The sequence below is a fragment of the Urocitellus parryii genome, chromosome 5 (assembly GCF_045843805.1).
Source record: "Urocitellus parryii isolate mUroPar1 chromosome 5, mUroPar1.hap1, whole genome shotgun sequence".
NCBI lineage: Eukaryota > Metazoa > Chordata > Mammalia > Rodentia > Sciuridae > Urocitellus > Urocitellus parryii.
In genome coordinates this window covers 4,418,457-4,437,705 of record NC_135535.1, presented here as the reverse complement: position 1 = coordinate 4,437,705, position 19,249 = coordinate 4,418,457, and the positions used below count along the sequence as shown (strand labels likewise).

Below are 19,249 nucleotides of genomic sequence, written 5' to 3'. Positions count from 1 at the left end.
CCTTTATATCTGGTATATCTCTATATCAGACTTTAAAAAAATCAGTTGGCTTTGAAAAAATTTTAAGTGAGGAATAAATAAAACAGGATTTTAAAAGGCAGATGAATTAGGATAAGTAGTTAGCAGAAAAGGCAGGTCTGGTCATGAGTACCATCAGCTAGTGTTTGCTGTGCCAGGCAGTTTGCACATAATGACTCCTTGAAATCCTCCAATAAGGTAATAAGGACTTATTACTTTATTCCACAGATAAAAAAAACGAAACCCAGAAATGTGGAAATAAGTCAGTGAGAGCTATTTAGGAGTAGGGTTGAGATTCACTCAGGACAGTCCAATTCTAGGGCATGTGCTCTTTTTATTTATTTATTTGTTTGTTTGTTTATTTTTCAGTGGACACAACATCTTTATTTTATTTTTATGTGGTACTGAGAATTGAACCCAGCACCCCGCGCATGCCAGGCGAGCGCGTTACCACTTGAGCCACATCCCCAGCCCTAAGGGCATGTGCTCTTAACCACTGTATCCTTGGCCTGCAGTTCAGTCTTCAGCACTGGACCAAACAGAACATTTTCCTTAGTAGGCAAGGAAACCAATCACTAAAGGGTATAACTCATATGAGAGTTCCTGCTCAGGAATTTAGATTCTGGATGTGCTTAGGCATCTAAATACACACTTCAAGGCTCAAAATTTAGCCTGCTCTGTCAGAGCTGAGATACTAGATCAAATATTTACAACGGGCTGAGCTGGCATTTGACCAACAGACTATATGTCTTATCCATCTCCCATATTCTGCTGTAGAACAAAATACACTGTTGGCTAGTAGGCAGAGTGTGCACTCTAAGAGCAATGGAATTAGACATGAAAGTGAATTTATGGCAAAACTAGATCGGGGAAATGATGGGATGTCAAGATAGCAGCCACTTGCTATTATCCTTCATTTGTCAATACATTAATTAACACTAGCTGTTTGAATACTGGCTAAGTGGCATCCAAGATATTGTTTTTTTCCTATAGCTACCATAGTTTTAAGCAATAAAGATATGTTTTAACAGATGAGATTTTACCACTACTTGATACTAAACATTACAACTTTCTTACATCAAGATAATCTAGAGCAAGGAACGTCTCAGGTTCGGCTCTTTCCTCCTTCAGAAATCGAATACAATCTCTTGCTACCTTTTCAGACACTACAACAATGGCAACCATGTACCGGCCAAAAAGCTTAGTCACAGCCAGCTGGTATTTCTTATGAATAGGATGACACAGGTCAAGCAGTCTTCCAAACTTAGCAGGTTCCAAAAAAGGAGAGAATAACAAATACATTAGTGAGAAACATATAATCATTGATTTATAATGTAACAAAGAGACAGACAAAACTAATTTTATAAAATTATACATGTAATAATGGAGTCTCATTCAAATGGACCTAACTTTCATTATGAAATAAATGCCCATTTAGGCATGTCACACTTCATTTAAGAAGAGTAATGAAGAAGGACTAGCTTTACCAAAGTATTAAAATATTTTATAGAAGTATGATAATTAAATAATATGAGTTTATCCCCCTATTTATTAGACAAGAATCTACAAGGCACCTACAACGTGCAGGGACTGAGGAAGACATTACTGAACAAAAGATATTCTCTAGCCTCCTAAAATGTTTAGTTTACCAAGGAAGAAAGACATAAATAATCAACAATATCATGAATGTACAAAACAGAGTTAGACACTAATAGAGTGTTCTGAAGGAACATAACAGGGACCAGGTTGGCCCAAGGGGTTAGGAAAGGCTTTTCACAAAAAAGACACTTCTTGCAGCAGCTGTCAGCACTAGGGTACTGGCCTTAGAGTAGCAGGCCTTAGAGTAGCTGAAGATTTAACTTTATATCTTCGGGCTCTTTCTCCTGTTGTTGGTTCTCCCTGAGGCATACTGATTTCCTGAGAGACCATCATTCTTTCATATTTATTCTCTCTGCTTTCATTGTTTAAACTTCTTTGTTTTTCTTTTGTTCCCCTTTTTCTCAAGTCTTTCTTTTGAGTCAATTTTTCAGCTGTATAATCTCCTCCTTTCCACTACTATTTACTAGTATTCCTTGATACTTCTAATTTGTCTGTTAGTTTTTAATTAAATGGGAGTATTTAGTAATAATGTTTGATCTTGAATTTTTTTTTTCATTTTATTGTTTTAGCTTACATTTGAATGTTGTCCACAGCCACAAAACACTTATGGGGGATTTTGTTCTATAACTGTATGGACAGGGCTCTTTGGCTTCTAAATATTTTCAAATACTTTTTTTTCTCTTTTGAGTATATGCTTATAGCTGCCATGGTGATCCTTTCTACCTTGCTTTGTGTAATGTGGGCAGTTCTGTTCAGACCACTCCACTACTGATGGATAACTTCTAGATTTCTTTCCCACAGAACTGAGATGCCATCTCCTCTGGACAGTAAGTGATGGAACACCTACTTCCCATCCTACCCACTTTCCTATCACCCAAGGGCTTGGAAGGCAGGGCATGTGAGCGCTCTCAGCCAATGCTTTGTAAGAACACACTTTACTTACCTATTTCTGCTTTCTGTGAGACTAACACTCCAGATGTTTTTTTTTTTTTTCTTGTTGTTGTTGTTTTTGAGGGAGGGGAGGGTATCAGGATTGAACTCAGGGCCACTCAACCACTGAGCCTCATCTCCAACCCTATTTTGTATTTTACTTAGAGACAGGGTCTCACTGAGTTGCTTAGCGCCTTGCTTTCACAAAGGCTGGCTTTGAACTCATGATCCTCCTGCCTCAGCCTCCAGAGCTGCTGGGATTACAGGTGTGTATCATCACTCCTGGCTCTCTCTTGAGTTTTTAATTAGTATCCTTCTCCCCTGGGATAGGAAGACAAACCTCATTTGGAGGAAAGGGATTTTAAAAGGCCTCTCAATGAGGAGCCCTAAAGTCTTCATTTCCATCAGAGAGCATCAGAGGTTTACATTCCCTGATTCACCAGTTTTTAAATCTAACTCCCTCCAGTTAGAAGAGGAAAAGGAAACAAATATATGCATTTGCTTCTTGCTAGATCTTAATAGGTACTGGGAAAATTCTTAGAAATTAGTCAGTTCATCAGTTTGGCTTCTGCAGAGTTCAGACAAGCAATGGTATACTTCAGTCTTTTTCTTCCCCCATCATTTTTTGAAATTTATGGCATTAGGTTGTTTGGCTTTTGAGCTTTTTCTTCAAATTAGTTTTTATTATTTTTTTTCTATGAATTGAGGGAATGAGATTCTGTGATCTAGCTTCATAAACTCAATCATTATCCAGAAGTCAAAGACAACATATAAGAGTTGGAAAATCAAAAAAGATGAGGTAAAAGAGAAGATAGGTATCCAGAGAGGCAGGAAGCAAACCATGACAGCAGTAGTATCAAGGAAGTCAAGGGTAAGTGTTCTGAAATAGAGTGATGGTTAGCAGTGTCAAGTGATGAAAATAGGCCATCACCAAACAAGGCATGCACAGGGTACACTGATGTTAATGACAAGAGTCAGATGCCAGACCCCTGAAAACCAAAAAAATAATGCTGTGAGACTAATACTCCAAATAAGAGATGATTGGATTTTGGCCAATGAAACACACTGTGCAATATTAGAGTGGACAGAAAATTAAAAACATGCCAATGAGACTACTAAAAATATATTTTAAAAAACTGAAACTGTGAAGAACAAGAGTTTTGCAGCTGGTTAAGGGACTCAAACTGCTTCACAGCCATATGTGGGATACTGGCATGTGTTTGCTGGTACGGTGTTCATGTCAATACACCCGCTAATAGTTATTTATCTGTAGACATGAACTAGAAGTTATTCACATCTAACCCTAATTATTTACTGTGATATTTAAATAGTCAAATATAAAATTAAATAATTTTGCTTCATAATAATGGTAATATTTCTAATCCCAGCTAAGATTATTTTCACCAAATGAGAGTACTCTGCCCTGTTATAATTACCACGGAATCTGGGTAAAGTCTTTTAAGGTGCTCCAGAACTTCTGCTCTCTTTTGCTGACGTCTTCCCTCATGGGTATCAATTCCAGCATTCTGCAATTCACTTCTAATAAGATTCAGCTCTTCATTAACTTCAGACATTCTTGATTTTGTTTTTCCAATTTCATCCACAAGGTTTTCCTCTTGCTGTTTCTTCTCTTTTAGGCAATCCCTGCATTATAGCAAAAAGAAATACCAGATACATCACAGCTTTGTCTGCCACTGCAGAAAAATATGGTAGTGCTCTATCAATTTTTTTAGGGTGGAGGAACTATGGATTAAACTCAGGGGCACTGGGCCACTGAGCCACATCCCCAGTCCTATTTTGTATTTTACTTAGAGACAGGGTCTGAGTTGCTTAGCACCTTGCTGTTGCCGAGGCTGGCTTTGAACTTGAGATCCTCCTGTCTTAGCCTCCCAAGCTGCTGGGATTACAGGCATGTACCACCATACTTAGTGCTCTATCGATCTTTTAAAAATATTTTTAAATTGTTGATAGACCTTTTTATTCTATTATTTATTTATTTATATGTAGTGCTGAGAATTGAACCCAGCACTTCACACAAGCCAGGCAAGTGTGCTAATGCTGAGCCCCAGCTCATCTATCAATTTTTAAAGGATAAAAATATGCCTGACATCAAATAGGGCAAAAGAGCGTTTGATAATTCTTTGTTGATTTAAAACCACATATTTCTGGATATGAAAAAAGTAAGAATAGCTCACTATAACCAGAAAAATCATTATGAGCTTACTAATAAGAAATACCAATTAAAAAGAAATCCTCAGTGGCATAATATCTAGGTTATATTTGACTTCATAACATAACTGGAGAATTTAAGTTTCACTACTGCTAAATGTTTATATTTTCAAAATTTAAGCATTTTACTTATTATGTGGCTAAGTAAAATTGTTAATAAACAATCGTTAATAAAGATTGTTAATCTTTAACAATCTATAATGGAATGAAAAACAATGGGATGAAAATATCTAACACAGGGCTGGCATTCATTTGATGTATAGAAATATACTGGAGAGAGAAGAAAGCTGTAAGACATTTTCTCTCTACCTACATGCATGTCTTTGTATACTCCTCCAACTTCTCTATTCGTTTTTTATGATCTTCTATTTGTTCTTTTATTTGTTTTAGATTTCCCTAAAATAGGAAATGAAACCTGAAATCAATTACAGCAATTCCAAACCAATACAATTACATGCCTACAACTTACTGTATCATAAGTTGATATAAATTTGAAATATCATATACCAAATATGAAAGTGTTTATGAGAATAAATTTTAATTTTGAGATGGAAATGTGATATAGAGTTTCAAAGCCACACATATCAAGGTTCAAATCCTTATTCTTTCATGTGCTAAATATTTGATCTCCAGTGACTTCACTCTGGTAAATTCAAACTCCAAGAGGACGATTTTCAAATACCTGTGTATCTCCTATCTGTCCTTCAAACTAAATCAGTCAATAAATATTTACTCATCGATACCATGTGGTAGCATCTACAGAACAATAATGAACAGGACAGTCTCTGCACTCAAGGACTAATATCTGGTGGGAAAAACAGACAATTACATACATAATTACAGTAGAGAAGTTTAGTGTCACAGTAACATAGGAACCTGTAGAGCAACTAACAGGTGCAGTGCAGGACTCCCCAAAGTCTTGCTCTATTGGTCCTTTATCATTAAATCCAAACCCTGGGGCACAGGCTCCCTTTTCTCTGGGAGGGAGCGGAGTGTTCTAAGGTGTTCTGGATGCCAAAACCATGGATAGTAATGAATTCTATACATGCCATTTTTTCCTATAATTATGTATAAGTTAGACATAGTAAGAGAGTAATACAATAAATAATAAAACAGAACAATTATAACTATATTACAATAAGTTATTAAAAATTATGAATTATTTCTAGAATTTCATGGTTTTGAACGATGGCAGATCATGGGTAAATAAAACCATGGAAAATGAACCTGGATAGAGGAACTATCATAGTCTGCAGCTGGCTTCCTGTCTGGGAAGTGGCCAGAATAAAGGCTGGGAGATGGATATTCCAGGTGACTGAACTCACTACGTGAAGGGTTTACAATGGACACAATTATGCATCCTTCCTTTAAGAAGCTTCCAGTTTGATAGAGCTGAACCAATTATCTATAATTTTTATATAATCTGATAATAGCCCTTAGTTGCAGATTAAGAGCAATGAGTAATTATAAGAAGAAGACATCATTTTTTTCTGTAGTAAGGTAGAGAGAAAAGGAGGGCAAATGAAGATTTGGTGGTATGGGTAACTACAGATGAGTAGGTTATCCCCAAAAGAAATCCACATGCACAAAGGCAAAAATGTTGCAATGGGTATTTTCAGAAATCAATGTATGATTTGATAAGATGAAAAGTGTACAATTAAACAAAAGTTTTAAAAATTATGTTACCACCTTTGATTTTTTTTCCTTGTACAAACACCCTCTTCTACTCACAGTACTGCCACACACCCACTTTTCATATTGTATTTTCACCTGCCAAATCATAAAAATACCAGAACGGTACACTTTAGTGAGTTAGGGATTCATTCTAGAAACAAAATGACCTCAGTCACATAACTTAATCATCCTGTGCTTTCGTTTGTAGGTGCCTGAGATGCATCTGTGAGCAAAACAGATAAAAATACACATCCTCGAGGAGTTCACCTGCTAAGGAGTAAAGGCAGGCAAATAAAGCAAGTAAACACAATTTTGTTAGGAGATTAATGCCATGGGATAGACAGAATAGGGAAAGGAGAGCAGAAACACAGTGTGGATGACAACTTCAAGGTAATATTTTCGTAAAGGCTTGAAGGAAGCAAGGGAGTTGAAAATGAAGAAATGTAGAAAAGCATGTTCCAGGAAAAAAAAATGAGCAATGCAAATGCCCTCATGCAGAAACATGTTGGATACATTCCAGGAAGCCAGGACTACCAGATTATAGAGGAGAAAAAAATGAGAAAAATGGGGGTAGGAGTTAAGGACTCTGATGGTAAAGACTACTGTGGATACACCTGGGTGGGAAGATCAGAAGTCCAGTTTGGGATATAAGGTTAAGATGTCTATCATTGTCTAAATGGAGACACTGAGGAAGCAGCTGGATACACACACACAAAGTGGAGTTTGGAAGGTCTGAGCTGGGGCTGAGGTTGTGGCTCAGGCAGAGTCAGAGCACTTGCCTAACATGCGTGAGGCACTGGGTTCAATCCTCAACACCACATTAAAAATAAATAAAATAATGGTATCCAGTCTACCTATAACTAAAAACAAATAAATACTTTTTTTTTTTTTAAAAAAGAAGGCCTGAGCTGGTGACAAAATTTTCAGTGTAGTTTTTAAAAGCTGGGTGACACCAGCCACAATAGCACGTACCTGTAATCCCAGTAGCTTGGGAGGCTGAGGCAGGAAGATTGCAAGTTCAAGGCTAGCCTCAAGCAACTTAGTAAGAATATTTCTTAAAATTAAAAATTAAAAGAGCTGAGGATGAGGTCTGAGGCGTAGATCAGTGGCAAAGTGCTTGTCTACCATGCATGAGGCACTGGGTTCCATCCTCAGCACCACAAAATAATTAACAAATAAAATTAATACATTCTGTCCATCTAAAACTACAAAAAAAAATTTGAGGATGTAGCTCAGGTAAAGAGCCTCTGTGTTCAAACCCTAGTAATCTCTCCCACCAAAAAAAAAAAAAAAAAAAAAGAAAGAAAAAGAAAAGAAAAAAGGTGTGTGACTGTGGATCACCAGGGCAGTGAGTATAGGCAAGAGGAAAAATAAGGATGGAAATTTAATAATACTAATGTCTACCTTGTAAGGTAAGTATATTTGGTTTACAGCTGTGGTTGGCACATGGTATATTCATATAAACACTACATTATAGTATCAGGATGGCCCAGAGACTCTATATATAATGAATTGTTTTTTTTGTTGATGTGCAACAGTAATAATTTTTATCCCAACTTTTAGTCTTTATAAAGAGAGACATGAAGAATCTATTCAATCTGTTAATCACCATCCATATTGTACCAGTACAGAAATCAAAACCCAGGAAATTAATAATAATTATTTATTGAGATTACATACATTAAGAATAAGACCAGCTGGAAGCCAACCATGCCTTACTCTGAGACAGAACATCATAATGCTGTCTTGATAGTGACTCCTAATGTAGAATAACTAGTTTTTCTTGGGCTACTGTCATCCTTTGAATCCACAGGGAATTGGTTCCAGAAACTACTATGGTTACCATAATCTGCAAATTAAAGCCTCTTATATAAAATGACACAGTATTTGCATACAATCTGCATACCTCCTCCTATAAACATTAAATCCTCTCAATAATATTTATAATACCTAATATAGCACAAAGTTATGTAAATAGCAGTTATTATGTACTGCTTATGGAATAATAAACCAAAAATCTGTAAATGTTCAGTAAACACATATCTTTTCCTCAAATATTTTCAATCCTCAGTTGGTTGAACCCATGGATGTGGAACCCAGAGATATGGAGGGCCAAATGTATTTGTCCTTAATGCTTTCAAACGACTCTGCATTATCTCTATAATTCTACTTATATTTTTCCCTACATGTATCTTTCTCCTAAATGCACTGGCCTAAAATACACATAAGAACAGAGACTGTAGCTTCTGACCATGTCCATCACTCACAGATGCAAATAAATGCTTACTAAATACATGAATGATAGCAGAGTCTACTCTTATTTTACCATAGAAGAGCACCTAAATAATAATACTAAGCAGCATAACAAATAATCCAGAGTTTCCCCCGACACCCTGTGCTGGGGATTAAACTCAGGGACCCACCCCCTCAGAATTTTAAAAATTGCTTATGATTGATCTAAATCCATTTATATGTTGAAGAGTTAAGGAAATAACATTTCACTGAGAATAATTATAAATCATTACTATACAACCCAAGAGTACCTGAACTTCTCCATGCCTCCTCTTTTCAAAAGCCAGTCTTTCTTTCTCTGCCTTCTGTTCCCACTGCAGCTTTTCCAGTTGTTGAGTCATTATAGCTACTTTCTTCCTTACTTGTTCCTTAAGTTCTTTATAACGATCCAGCTGTATAATCAGCATTGAAACATTTTAACTCACTTAAAGAAGCATGCGAAAAGTCTTTGTATGACATCCGGTACTAGCAGGTAATTAATCTATCAGAAATAGTTTTATATAAATTAGATCATAATTCTCCAGGTAAAATATGTGAATATAGTATAAAAGCCCCCTTCTTTAAACTCTTTAGATAGAGCAACAAAATATTCAAAACAAGACCTCTAAAATAACATCAGAAAATCTTGAGAGAAAGGGGATCTAGAGAAAATGATACATCTCTTCTATTGATATAGTCACAATTAATATTTATGTATATTGTGATGTAAGATTATCATAAAAATTAACTAAAGAGATAAATGCTAAGAATTTGGTTGAGAGAATGTTAGAAAACTCCATTACATACTTTTGGTTATTTGTTACTGATTTATTATAGTTAAATCTTGTATATTGTACTAAGTTAGATATTAATTCATCACTTACCATTTTAAATCACCTTAAGTAACCAGTTTCCCTCCTGTGAATTAAATCTCAGGCTCATAAATCTTATTTTATATGACAGAAAATAGTTTTACCTTTAAAATAACTGAATTACCTAACTTTCATTATAAAATTATACCAGGTAATCTTATTTTCTAAGACTTCAATCAACTCATAACACCATCTAATCACATAAAGGGAAACTAGTTTAAAGATCAAATTTATATTTCATATTCAGATGAAAACTTTAAATTCCCATAATTTACATCCCAAGGATATTCTCTTAAAATATCAGAGGTCATTCTTTAATTTCTTTTAATAAAAGAAGAAATAAGAGAAAAAAGATCTCCACTATGTTGATTTTTTCACCTGACTAGCTTCCAGTTCAATGTCTCGCCCTTTATGTAAGATTTCTTCCTCAATCTGCTTTTCAAAATTTCTCCAAGCATTATCTAAATCAACCAGTTCTGTCTCTAGGGCTCTTATATCATCTTCCTGTTTGGAACACTGTCTTTCACTGTCCTTTATTGATTTCTTAGACACATCCAATTTCTTGAGGTGATGAGAAGTGTTTTCTTTGGCTTTAATGTACTGAGGCCTCTTCTGATTTAAAAGTGCTTCAAGAGACCTAAAAGGGGAAAAGAAAGTTTTTTAAAATTAATTTTTAATATAGAAAGGGAAGTTATTTTGATAAATCACATTCAAAACTAAAATTAAAAAATTAACTTTCAGAGACTTAAGCAGATCAGTGATTGTCAGAGATTGGGCAAAATCAGAAGCATAGGCATTTTTAAAAAGAGCAGTTAAATAATGCATCTGCCAAAAACTATGGAACTATACAGCATCAAGAATGAACCTTAATGTGAACTAATTTAAAAAATCACTTATGAGGCTGAGGGATACTAGATGAAATATAGAACATAACAAAAGAATCTAACTATACTACAAATACATGAAACAACTTTATTGAAAGAGTAGAAGGAAAAAGTGTGGGTCTAAGAGTACACAAGTATTGTACATTAGTTATAAAACTGCTTCCCACCAGGGTGGGGTTAGTCTTTCAGATATTGATGCCCATGATTACTGAAATTGAACAATTAAACAAATGGATGTCTAAAAGTGGAAGTCAAGGTTTCTCACTGCTGAAAAGGGAAGTTTTAGATAGACGTAGGGAAAATGATGAACGTGGTAATAGATTACTGTAGGGAGGTATCAGGTGTAAATTCATGTTTATCTTAATAAAGATACATGCTGTCTTTTGTGGAATTACTTACAGAAACGTAAATATACAAGAGTTAGTATACACATATACATGTCCTAATTCTGTCAGCTGAGAAAGCCTAGAAGCAAAGACACCCCGGGAGCACAAGCACATCTAGCATGCACATGTTGGCTCCTAATAGCATTCTTCAAAAAAAGGGGCCAAGACTCTGGAGAAATGACTAGTCCTAGGTCTAGGGCAGACTCAGACAAGCTGGGCAGGCTAATGCTAGGACTGCCTCATATAAAACAAGCCTGGAGCATATTGTACTGCCAGAAAGTAAAGAAGTGCACCCCCAACACCAAAAACAATCACAATTATAGGGATACATCAAGGGAACACAAGAACCAACTCAAAGAGTTCTCAATGGCTAACAGTTGGGTCTAGGTAAAAATAAATAAATAACATAGGATTAGATTATAACTCCAGATATAAAATATCCTAAGTCCATATGGATATAAATAATTGAATAAATAGGAAATGAATCTCCTGTACAGAATTCCTAATGAGTTATGTAGATACTCTGCCCTTAAGTGTGGGCCATGCACAGTGATTTCCTTCCAAAGATTACAATGTTGAAAGGCAGGGGAGTTGGGAGAGGAATAACTTCATAATGGAGAAAGCTGACAAGAACTATTTTGAATAGGTGATCAAGGTCAACATGAACAGTGATGTCATGTTGATATGATACAGGATATATGTCACAGAACATATAATATGTTGATATCCTGATATAATGTGAGGAGAATGACATTTTACTTCTGTGGTCCTCCTCCCTAAAACCCATAATGCCAGTCTAGTTATTAGAAACTATCAGACAAATCCCAATTAAGGGATATTCTTCAAAAATTCTGGGCAAATACTCAAAACTGCTGAGCTCATCAAAACCAAGAAAGTGTGAGAAACTGTAGAGTCCAGAGGAACCCAAGGAGACAAATAAATTTAATGTGATTTTCCAGGTCAGAAAAAGGATGTTAGGCCAACACTAAGAAAATATGACTACTATAGTCTTTAATTAATAATAAATGTGTCAAAGTTGGTTTATTGATTCTGACAAATATGGCATACTACTGTAAGGTGTTAATAGAAGGAGAAATTGAAAGAGGGAATATGAAAACTTTCTTTACTATCTTGATAATTTTTATGTAATTTAAAAGTATTTCATAATAAAAAAACTCTTTTTAAAAATCAACTTTCAAAGTGTCACATACTTTTATTTGCTCTATCAATCTACATAAAACTGAACCATTAACACCTATTTTAAAAAACTCACTTCAATTCTTTTTCTGTTTGTTGTAGTTGTCTAGTTAGCATTCCATGTTCCTTTTTCTTGGCTTTAACTATGTTTTCATGATGAGAAAGAGACTCTTTTATGACACTCAAATCCCTATTCACATGCTCTAACTCAGTGTTCAGAAAATGAATTTTTTTCTCATTATGATAAAGTTGAAAAAGCTGCAGTTGTATCTTGTTTATTTTCAGTTCTTCAAGGAGACTTTGATAACGTTCTGCCTAAAAAACAGTATAATTCAATGGAAGTTAAAAAAGGAGAATAAGCTGACCTTTCATGAACTCAACTATTGTACCAACATACCATGTCTAGTGAATTTTGATTTATGTCATTAAGAAACAGTATTCTGGGGCTGGGGATGTGGCTCAAGCGGTAGCGCACCCGCCTGGCATGCGTGCGGCCCGGGTTCGATCCTCAGCACCACATACCAACAAAGATGTTGTGTCTGCCGAGAACTAAAAAAATAAATATTAAAAAAAATTCTCTCTCTCTCTCTCTCTCTCCTCCCTCACTCTCTTTAAAAAAAAAAAGAAAAAGAAACAGTATTCTTCCCAAAATAGCATTATTTGAAAAGGATTTCTTTGTTCGTTTCTAAACCAGTAAATGATTTTGTGTTCATGCCCTTAGTAGTATGGTAGGAATAATAGTGAAGTGTCACCTGCCAATCTGGGTCCTCATCCTATCGTCTTGACCTGTGAATATGGCAATCCACCAATTTGTCATGGCAACTCCATCAGCCTGGCATTAGCTTCCTCATATATAAACTAAAAGACTTTATGATTACAGAGCTCCTAGCGATCAACTTTAAATTAATGATTACAGGTAAAATTACTGCAAGAAGTAATTTTTCTACTGATAAAAACTAATGGGGCTACTACAGGTTTAGTTTTGTTTTATAGTACTGGGGACTATAAACAAACCAGGGACACTCTACCACTGACCTACATTCCTAGTCAGCCCCTTTTATTTTTTATTTTGAGACAGGGTCTAGCTAAGTTGCCCAGGCTGGTTTTAAACTTGTGATTCTTAAGGCAGGAGGATTCCAAGCCTGAGACCAGCCTGGACATCCCCTGGGTTGGGGATACAGCTCAGTGATAGAGCACTAGCTTAGCATGTGTGAGGCCCCGAGTTCAACTCCTAGTACTGCTACACCCATAAAAAAAAAATTTGTTTTCAATTACAAAAGGAATATTCTTGGTACCCCAGACAACTTCTTGATACCAAACAACTTCTACAGAAAGCTTTCATATCTAACACTTACTTAACTGGTTACATTTCAGAACACCTTACCTCTTCTTTCTCTAATTTTGCATGCTTGCGCTCTGCAGCTACATTTTTTTTCTTATTAAAATTAAATTGTGCATCTTCTTCAGCTTTTTGTAACTTTCTTTTCTTTTCCTCATATTCTCCTATAAGCTCTCCTGAAGTGCTGATTTCTTCAAAAAATTGGGTTCTTTCTTTGGGTTTTTTCATGGAAATAGACTCTACAGTTCCCTGTTAAAAATAGTAGAGAATAACATGTAAAATACAGTGATGTCTTTTTGAAACAATGAACCACACAAAGCACGACAGCTACTTACCTGGAAAACTAGACAGTTCTGTGCTTTGACTATTATGCCTATCTTTTCCAACTCTGCTATGTAAGCAGAACGACTCACAGGGTTATCATCAAAATGAAATTCAGAACATCCCCCTGAAATAGAAGAATAAAGGCTGCTACAAACTATTTTTCTTACTGAAATGGCCAGTCATGCAATAACATACCTGTTAATGAATGCAAAGGCCAAGTGTCTATTACATGCCAAGGAATATTTTATAATGACAAACAAAACAGACCAAAGTCTAATTTCAAGAAGTTTATATCCTAGTTAGGGAGACAAACAAATATGAGATATGCAAGTAAAATAAAAATAAATATATGTGACTCAGTGGCTAACTATGAAGGAGTACGAGAGCTGCAAAGCAAGATGGAATCTTCTGTATGGGGGAGGCACTTCAATGTTAAACAGGGTAGGCAATAGAATCTTTAATGAGATAAAGGCTTTTGAAGTTAAAATATCCAAAGAAAGCCAGGTGCTGTGGCATGGACCAGAGCCCTAGCTCCTTAGGAGGCTAAAGCAGGAGGATCATTTGAGCCCAGGAGCTTGAGGCCAGTCTGGACAACAACCCAGGCTATTTGTTTTGAAACACCATCTCAAAAAATTAAATAAATAAATGATTAAAAATCCAAAGGAAAGTAATAAAACTAGCCAATGAATATGTCTGGATGATAAGTGGTAAAAAATTTAAATTACACATTAAGGTACAAGTATATAACAGGAATCTCTAAAACCAGCTGTGACTGAATTTGGGGGAAGACAATGAGACAGTACTTATACATTAAAACTGTTGTAGTGGACCAGAATAAAAACTGAAACAATTGAAAAAATAAAATACACACCTATTTACAGAGTAAATAAAATCCTAGCATACAATAAAAAATGTATATAAATGACTCTAAATTTTGCTTATTCAGAGAACACAGAAGATTCATAAACAAATCACAAAATACAAATGAAAACATTTCACTCTAGTTGCTTTTTCATGATAGGAAAAAACTATCTATACAAGCCCCAAATATACAAACAATTAATTCATCACCAAAATAGATAAATAACCTGAGAAAGAACTTACATGACTTCTTACAGGTGGGCTCTCCCCTTCATCTTATTCAAATATTCAGGTATAAAAATGCTATTTGTCAGGAGAGACCTAAATAAGTAAGCCTATCTGCTTAAGGAAAAGTCTAAGTAGAGAATAAAATAGGTTGTCACGTACATGCTTCTGAGGAAAAAGAGCCTCTAGCTCATGCTGCCAGTGGAACAGTCACAGCCTGCATACAGGAAAGCAGGCCTTATAACTTGCTCCTGAAAAACCAAATGGCAAAGGTACCTCGAATGATTCTTGCAAATGTCTTCTCTTCTCCACTTTCCTCCACATATACAATCTTTACACTTGCAGAAGAAGAAACTGGTTTTCCAATATGTGCTCCATGAATAAGTTCTTGAATATTTTTCACTCTTAAATTAGCCGTTTTCTCTCCCATTACAAAACTAAGTGCATCCATTACATTAGATTTTCCTGGAAAAGAAAAGAAAGAAAGGTATTCAGTCTTTGGATAAGAATCCCTGCCTATGCCAAAGAAATCAGGCCTCCCAATGGAAGTGAAATATAGCCAAAACATGTCTGAGTAGTTCTGTCTCCTTGAGATGAAAAATGCATGGGACTGAGAAGTTCTAGGAAGATCACTTGTTTCTTCTAAGCAGCTACTGCAGAGCATTAAAAGGTCTAAGTTTAAAAAAATAAACAAATGGATCTAAATTCCAGATTTCTGGAGCTGGGGTTGTGGCTCAGTGGTAGAGCGCTTGCCTAGCATGCATGAGGCACTGGATTCGATCCTGAGGACCAAATAAAAATAAAAACAAATAAAATAAAGGTATTGGGTCCATCAATAACTAAAAAATATATATGTATACATACATATATATATGAAAATATAAATTCTAGATTTCTCCAATTATTAGGTACTACATCAGGGCAAATCATTTAACATCCCTGAATTTTAGTGATCCCTGTTTTATACATATGGAAATGATCACCTAAAGCATTTATGTAGCACCAAACCCTCACATTAAAAAAAAAAAAAAGATAAGCTAACTAAATTCAGTATCTTTCCAAAGGTAGGTCATGTTGTTGTATCTTCATAGGTGGGGTGATAGGGGGCTACAACAGCTAAACGGCAGGCCTGAGAGTACTACTTTTGAAAGGCCTGCTTGCAAGATGGCTGGCATCTGAGGACTTAGATTTGGACCTGTGGAGAGTTTCTACAATTACCTGGTAAGAATGGCTTACCATGCCTAAACTGTGCAAACAATATGACTTATACTGAATATGTTCTTTCTTTTTAGGGGTCTGGAATTTTTGGTATGCTCTAGGTAGAGGATGTGATCATCTCTCAATTAAAAACCCTGGGCACTGAGTTTCTAGCAAGGTTCCTTGGTAGGCATCATTTCTACTTGTGAACTTGTTGCTAGAGAATTAAGCACTGTGACTTCAATGGGTGAGGACTCTAAGAATATTGTACCTAGTTTTGTCAGGTTTTCCCTATATACCTGTTCCCTTTGCTGAATGTGCTTTGTACCTTTTCGCTGAATAAAAATGTTCCTGAGTATAACTATATGTTGAGTCCTATGAGTCTTCCCAGCAAATCACCAAACCTGGGAGTAGTCTTGGGGATTCCCAACCCCAAAGGTAAACTTATTATCCAATTATGAGGCTGCAATTTGCTTCATGAATTTTTACAAGGTGCAATATCAATGCAGCTATTACCCGCTCTATTATTTGTTCCTTTTTCACATTAGGGATCTATAAATCATATCAACAAGCAATCTGAATTTTCAATGCCAAAAGAATAAAGAAAAAGGAATGCTGTCGGCTACTAGAAATAAGATTTAGCTTTAGAGTTTAGGATCTTTCTAAAAAGACTAGAAGTGTTTTAAATGCTAAAAATTTATTTAGCTGAGTATCAGTTAATAGGTATTAAACATATTTTTTTGGGGGGGCATTAACTGATAAGAAATTCATAGAGGGGCTGGGGCTATAGCTCATTGGTAGAGTGCCTGCCTCACATGTGTGAGGCACTGGGTTCGATCCTCAGCACCACATAAAAATAAATAAAGATATTGTGTCCAACTACAACTAAAAAAAAAAATTAAAAAAAAGAAATACATAGAAGACAAAATAACATTCATTGAATGATTAACTCTGACAGTAACATAGCTAAGCAAATTTTGTCAACCCTTATTCAAAATCTTCCTAAAATAAATATTTCCCCATGTAAATCCAATCATTCAATTAATGTTGTCTCTAATAGAGGGTTATATATTTTGTCCAGACAATAAAAATTGCAAATATATTTTAATAAGCATCATGGAGAAATACACTGACTGATGAAATAAGAGGGTAACTTCAGATAAGATGCTCAGGAAACATTCAGTGCAGGTCTACCAGTTAGTGTTAGCTTAACAATCACGACCAACCTCTGCTGAAAAGAATGAAAGAACAAATGAATGAACCATGCCAAGTTCTGTAGTGGTCAGACTGGGGACCTCTGCTATGAATAATTTAAAAGTAAGATCAGGAAAATAGTGATTTTAGAGGAGTTCTGTTTTAGGCTACCACCACTTCATAAAGACGAACCAAGTATTATAAAACATAAAAATTACGACATGATTTTCCAAGTGCCTTTTGATTCCAACTCCACACTTTTCCTTATTCCTCCCTTTACCAACCCTCTACTAGTGCAAGCCTCTTTTGCTGGACTCCTTGACCTCTGATCTCTTGTATCCTCAAATTAATTCATTCATCCTACAAACATTTTCTGAACACTTATTTATCAGTCCTTACTTTGCTATAAGGACTGGGGCTAAAAAACAAAATACAGATTTTACTCTGTTGAACTTTATGGGAAATAATACTTTTGAACTAGCCTCCTATACTAGGCATCAGAACATAAGACCAAACCAAAATGGAGTCATTCATGCTAAGTGCCACATAATCAAACTGAAACTTTGAGGAAGCAGGTAAACCTCCACATGGAATAGTTTATCCTGAAAACAAGAGATTCACAGCAATCAATCAGAAAGAGTCCTGTCCATCTGAGTTAGGCATAGTAAGTTTCCTCTGCTGTAACCCTTACAAGAAAAGTATCCTGTCATAACATGATGTTAGCCAATCCACTGTGTTCCTATCCTACAAAACCCTCATTTTGACATGTTCAGTGAATATATAATGGAGAAAAATTATAATGTAATAAATTATAATAAAATAGTGAACATAAAGTACGATTGAAGCACTTAGAAGAACTAAAGGTTGGAGGCTTTTCAAAGAGAGAATTCTGGGCTGTTTTAAAGGGTAATGAGAAGTTTGGAGAGTCAGGTGCTGAAGGAATTCCATCCCAGGAAAAGAGAATAATAGTCTAACATGCACAAAGGAGTGAGAGAGCATGGCACCACTCTAGTAAGAAAGCAAATAATTCAGTGTGGGTAGAACAGAGCTTACTTGTTTTTTAGAATGGTAAGAGAAAACTGAGAAAGTTATTTTTGTATAAATTATAATGTTATATTAAAGGAACTGAACTTTATGCTGAAGATTATGAAAGATCTTTAGAAATAACTTTTTCAAATGTTTTGTAAAGATTTTTCAGACAATAACCCAACAAAAATGAGCAAATGACACAAATGCAATTCAGTAAAAAAAAAAAAGTCCCTTAAACACATGAAAAGATGCTAAAAATTAAAACAGTACGAACTTCCAATTCTTATCTACCAGACTGGCAAAAATCTAGCTTTCAAAACCTATTCTTTCAGTAAGGCAGAAGGAAACAGTTCTGCCTATAGATTACACTTTAAAAGAATGCATTTTATAATATGTAAACTCTATCTCAATGAGGTAGTTATTAAAAAATATAATCAATCACAGGGCTGGAGTTGTGGTTCAGTGGTAGAGCACTTGCCTAGCATGTGTGAGGCACTGGGTTCAATTCTCAGCACCACATATAAATAAATGAGTAAAATAAAGGTTAATCAATATCTTAAAAAATATTTTTTAAATTTTTTAAAAAAATATATAACCAACCTAAAAGAGTACTTCATTTATTCTCTAGCCCTACAACTAAAATGGTCCAGGACCCATGGTATCTGAACTCACCCAATACCTCTAAGCACTCAAATGTTGTCTCTAATACCTTTCCAACTAAAAGGAACCTGACATCATCAGAGAACTAGCCAATTCCAGTTCTGAGGCCAGGAATAACAAAGCTGAGCTTGGGAACAAGAACATCATGTCAGAAAGCAAGGAAGTTTTCTAATATTAATGAAGTCATGACCTAAGGACATAGGGGGCAGCCTGAAGAAGTGACCAGTTACTGAAGTTATAAAATCTGAGAATCAAAAAGAATTATTTTGGTGGATTAAAACATACCACATCAGGGGCTGGGGTTGTAGCTCAGCGGCAGAGTGCTCACCTAGCACATGCGAGGCCCTGGGTTCGATCCTC

General features: G+C 35.5%; 1 protein-coding gene across 2 annotated transcripts in view; it reads right to left on the bottom strand.

The window, feature by feature from the left end:
* Smc1b (structural maintenance of chromosomes 1B) overlaps positions 1–19,249 on the bottom strand; it is a 74,444-nt gene that overhangs the window by 45,356 nt on the left and 9,839 nt on the right. For both annotated transcript variants that reach the window (XM_026394304.1, XM_026394305.2), the window contains exons 2-10: positions 15,086–15,274; positions 13,735–13,847; positions 13,445–13,648; positions 12,137–12,375; positions 9,972–10,230; positions 8,994–9,134; positions 5,090–5,172; positions 3,984–4,191; positions 1,096–1,281 (exon numbers count right to left, since the gene is read on the bottom strand). In XM_026394304.1, the coding sequence (XP_026250089.1) occupies positions 1,096–1,281; positions 3,984–4,191; positions 5,090–5,172; positions 8,994–9,134; positions 9,972–10,230; positions 12,137–12,375; positions 13,445–13,648; positions 13,735–13,847; positions 15,086–15,274 (1,622 nt within the window). The remainder of the gene's footprint in view (positions 1–1,095; positions 1,282–3,983; positions 4,192–5,089; positions 5,173–8,993; positions 9,135–9,971; positions 10,231–12,136; positions 12,376–13,444; positions 13,649–13,734; positions 13,848–15,085; positions 15,275–19,249) is intronic.